The 4,845-nt window shown below is 39.9% G+C and overlaps 1 protein-coding gene across 1 annotated transcript in view; it reads left to right on the top strand.

Annotated features, from left to right (window-relative positions):
* Positions 1-902: 902 nt before the first annotated feature.
* Positions 903-4,845, top strand: part of vsig8a (V-set and immunoglobulin domain containing 8a) — a 10,719-nt gene continuing 6,776 nt past the window's right edge. The window contains exons 1-4 of the mRNA XM_062554913.1: positions 903-1,116; positions 2,774-2,864; positions 3,760-3,929; positions 4,821-4,845. The exon at positions 4,821-4,845 is cut by the window's right edge and continues 180 nt beyond it. Coding sequence (XP_062410897.1) covers positions 2,774-2,864; positions 3,760-3,929; positions 4,821-4,845 — 286 coding nt within the window. The 5' untranslated portion in view covers positions 903-1,116. The remainder of the gene's footprint in view (positions 1,117-2,773; positions 2,865-3,759; positions 3,930-4,820) is intronic.

The following is a 4,845-nucleotide window of genomic DNA, read 5'->3' as shown; positions in this document are numbered from 1 at the left end:
TGTGTTAGATATTCATCATGTATCAGGCTACTGTATGTGAATCTCTTGTGTTGAATGCATAATGTATCATAGGCTACTGTATGTGATCTCTTGTGTTGAATATGCATCATCATAAGCTACTGTATGTGAATCTCTTGTGTTGAATAGGCTATGCATAATGTATCATAGGCTACTGTATGTGAATCTCTTGTGTTAGATTTTCGTCATGTATCAGGCTACTGTATGTGAATCTCTTGTGTTGGATATGTATACGTATGCTACTGTATGGCAGAGTATGAGATGAGTATAGGCTATAAGCCTAGTAACCTTACTATGTTTGTCATTACCGGAAATATGATCAATTCTTAGCTTCAGTGTTTCAGGAAATGTTGACTATCCTATCATCAATGTAGCGCAATAGCCTCGTGCTGACTTGAAAAGAATATTGGAATGGAATAGGCCTTGTCTACTAGCAGCAGGCTAATAAGTAGGCTATATGCCTATATCTTAAAGTACAGATTGTTCTATTCTTTCCATTTCTTTTTAATTCTTCTGTTTGAAATTATGCCTGCCGAATAAGGTGAGAAATAGAGTGTGACAGCATTTGAACACACTCTGCTCACTGAAACAAGTGATGTGTGTTTCACACAGAAACAGTCAAATGAAATGGTTATGCTAATGAGAGTCCCTCGCCTTTTTCGGGGTGGTAGAACCCGTTCCTGGTCACCTGAGACCTGCTTGTTGAGAGCAGGTCACCATGGCGTCCCCTTCATTCGACACCACAGGTATCGCGCTTTGTCCCTGCAGGTACACCAGGTGGGCGTTGCCTTAGGAACACATCCTTGGAGGATTCCAACAGGTGCACAGGGTTTAGGGCTCCCCAGAACCATACCTGAGACCTCTGCCTCTACTATGCACATGGCACAGCTGTGCTCTCTTCCTGCTTTTCACGGATTGGGATTTCATCCAAACTTGCAGTATTTTATCTTTTGTTTTTTTGATCGGAATTAATGTTTTGAGACGTATGACGAGGAGACCAGCATATTTCAGAGGATCACTGCAAAACTACGGCACAGGCTGAGAGCACCAGAGACAGAGAGCGATCTCTTTGTCAGTTCGACAGTCCAGAGAGTAAAGGTAAGACAGTGAGGTACAGTAAGAGGGAGGTAATGGCATGACATGGTAGCTGATCAGGAGTGCTCTCAAGCTCATCCGTCCTTTGGTAAGAGAGACAATGGAGCTCATCCGTCCTTTGGTAAGAGAGACAATGGTCTTAAAACTGCTTCTGGTGGGTTACTGTCTTGTGGTCGTTATCCTGTGTATGATTTGTATGATTTTGTAAAAATGTATGATTTTTAAATGCTGGCATATATGATGATTATGATGAACTTGAGGATATGACCTCCACAGGTGAGCCTGTGCACCACCAGTGTTGAAATGTTCATCAAAAGCAGCGAATGCTACATGCTCTCAGTGACCTCTTGTCCACAGATGCTGAGATGTTTAAGAGATCATTCATGCAGAGGGTTAAGAGCTGTTTGTCTAGATAAGAGATCATTCATGCAGAGGGTTAAGAGCTGTTTGTCTAGTTTGTTTAAGAGATCATTCATGCAGTAGGCCTAGAGGGTTAAGAACTGTTTGACTAGTTTGTTTAAGAGATAATTCATGCAGTAGAGAGTTAAGAGCTGTTTGTCTAGATTGTTTAAGAGCTAATTCATGCAGTAGAGGGTTAAGAGCTGTTTGTCTAGTTTGGCATGTTGTTGCAGCATTGAGCAACTCAAGGTTTAGGGACGTAGACCATAGATATATAAAGCTTTATACATCTATGACTACACAGGTTGGAATTTAGCTGCGTAATGCTACACCGTGATAACTTTGTTTTGCCTCTACGACTTTGGTCTGCTTCATGAGTACTAAACTAGACATAGTTAGTCCATGGATCATTAGCATGCACCCAACACAGCCTCCCCTGTTGAGCAGATGGGCTCTCAAAGCATGTTGATAGATTGCCGCTCACTAGTTTGATCTATTTTGAATGGCAGCATATTGTGAGGTTATTGATATCAGTTGTCTAAAGTGTTAAGATCCTTTCCAGTGATGTGGTAGCATATGAAAGGGTTGGGTAGTAATCGAATACATGTAATCTGACCCAACCCTGAGCATATGAAAGGGCTGTGAATGCAGGAGAGAGGCCAGCAGGTACCCTTTGGAGGCAATGAGGATGACTGAAGATTTGGTTGATGACATTTTAGCTTAAACAATTGTATTAAAATGATGTGTGTTTCAGTTCTGTCATACATATCAGTTCAAACAGATATGTACTGTATGACTTTACCCCAGATATGTACTGTACTGTATGACTTTACCCCTAAACAGATATGTATGACTTTACCCCTAAACAGATATATACTGTATGACTTTACCCCTAAACAGATATGTATGACTCTACCCCTAAACAGATATGTACTGTACTGTATGACTTTACCCTAAACAGATATGTATGACTTTATCCCTAAACAGATATGTACTGTATGACTTTACCCCTACACAGATGTACTGTACTGTATGACTTTACCCCTAAACAGATATGTATGACTTTATCCCTAAACAGATATGTACTGTATGACTTCACCCCAGATATATACTGTATGACTTTACCCCTAAACAGATATGTATGACTTTATCCCTAAACAGATATGTACTGTATGACTTTACCCCTAAACAGATGTACTGTACTGTATGACTTTCCCCTCAACAGATATGTACTGTACTGTATGACTTTACCCCTAAACAGATGCAGATGGTGGTGAGAATAAGGCGTTCCCCCATCGCTGCATATATCACTGCAGTCACTCTGTTTGGATTTCTTGTGTCACTCAATGAAGGTAAACATTCGTATAATAAACTATAATATGTAATATACAGATGTGAGTATTAGTAATACACTATATAATATAATATAATATAATATTATATATCATAATATATGGTGCCAACATTGCTTGTAATAGACATTATTGTTATCAAATGAGCCAGATACATATTAATGTCAACAGGATGACTATTTTAGTATTCCTTTAGATAGAAGACATTGGGACTGTACAGGACTATTTTAGTATTCCTTTAAATATCTATAGAGAAGACATTGGGACTGTACTGGACTATTTTAGTATTCCTTTGGATAGAAGACATTGGGTCTGTACATGACTATTTTAGTATTCCTTTAGATAGAAGACATTGGGACTGTACTGTACAGGACTATTTTTGTGTTCCTTTAGATATCTATAGAGAAGACATTGGGACTGTACATGACTATTTTAGTATTCCTTTAGATATCTAGAGAAGACATTGGGACTGTACATGACTATTTTAGTATTCCTTTAGATATCTAGAGAAGACATTGGGACTGTACATGACTATTTTAGTATTCCTATGGATAGAAGACATTGGGACTGTACATGACTATTTTAGTATTCCTTTAGATAGAAGACATTGGGACTGTACAGGACTATTTTAGTATTCCTTTAGATAGAAGACATTGGGACTGTACATGACTATTTTAGTATTCCTTTAGATATCTAGAGAAGACATTGGGACTGTACATGACTATTAGTATTCCTTTAGATATCTATAGAGAAGACATCGGGACTGTACTTGCTCTTGGTTCTCTAAGCATCAACATGTCTGTCCAAAAAACCCTTATATTCTCAGTCCAAGTGTTCATCATTCTGAGTATTCCACTAAAGTTCTCCCTCTACATGATGTTGCGCTGATGCTCAGATGTTGCCATGGCGATGGAGGTGACCTCCTCGGGGCCCCAGACTCTGCAGAAGGCCCAGGGGGACACGGTGACGCTGGGGTGCACATACTCACCGGGGCCCCTGGACATGGGGGACCTGGACATCGAGTGGTCCGTCATCAGCCCTGACACCACCCAGAAAGACCAGCTAGTAAGCTCAGATGTTTTCAAACAAGGGTTTTCTGTATGCATAAATACACATATAGACTCTCTCTCTCTCTCTCTCACACACACACACACACACAGACACACACACACACACACACACACACACACACACACACACACAGACACACACACACACACACACAGACATCACTGGCTATGGAGATTCATATGCGCTGAAGACAAATTGAAAACGGGGAAACTGAGGTTGACACACTGTTTTATACTGTATGAATGGGGTAAATAAATAGACTTATCTAGAGTTGCGTGCACTTCCAATATGTTTTTACATCTCTAGTTCACAGGCGGGGTTTGTTGAGGTTGTTTACTTGTCTGGCAGCTGAAGGAATCATTGCTTATTGACTAGCCTGAGAGGTGTGGTCAGTTGTATTTACCTGTGAATGAAGGAGTTGTTGCAAAACAGCTATGTGTTTATCATAACAGTGGGGTGAGACCATCTGTTGTTGTATAAATATGGTTCACAGCTTTCAACATTACACTACCACTCAACTGATATCAGAGAAATTACAGTTTCTTGAGGATTAAAAATAGATAGGTACATATACATACTGTAGTATAGATAGACAATTTTACAGATAGAAAGACAGATTAGTAGATAGATACAGTAAATAGATAGAAAGAAGGATCCTGGAAGGATAGTTGGGTGGATGTAATGTATGTAATTGATATGTGAAACGAATGCATGGCCTTGCTAGCTTGTAGAGTTCATAGCATGGCTCATAGTAGCCCATAGCAACTCATAGTAGAGCTTTTAGCAGCTCATAGTAGCAGAGCTTGTAGTAGCTCATAGTGCCAGAGCTTATAGTAGCTCATAGTAGCTCATAGCAGATCACTGACCCAGGTGTCTGTTTGGCAGGTTATCTCCTACACAGGTGGGAGGA

Source organism: Sardina pilchardus, chromosome 14, assembly GCF_963854185.1.
Source record: "Sardina pilchardus chromosome 14, fSarPil1.1, whole genome shotgun sequence".
Classification (NCBI taxonomy): domain Eukaryota; kingdom Metazoa; phylum Chordata; class Actinopteri; order Clupeiformes; family Clupeidae; genus Sardina; species Sardina pilchardus.
Note: the sequence above shows the minus strand (reverse complement) of the source record. Positions and strands in the feature narration are given on the sequence as shown.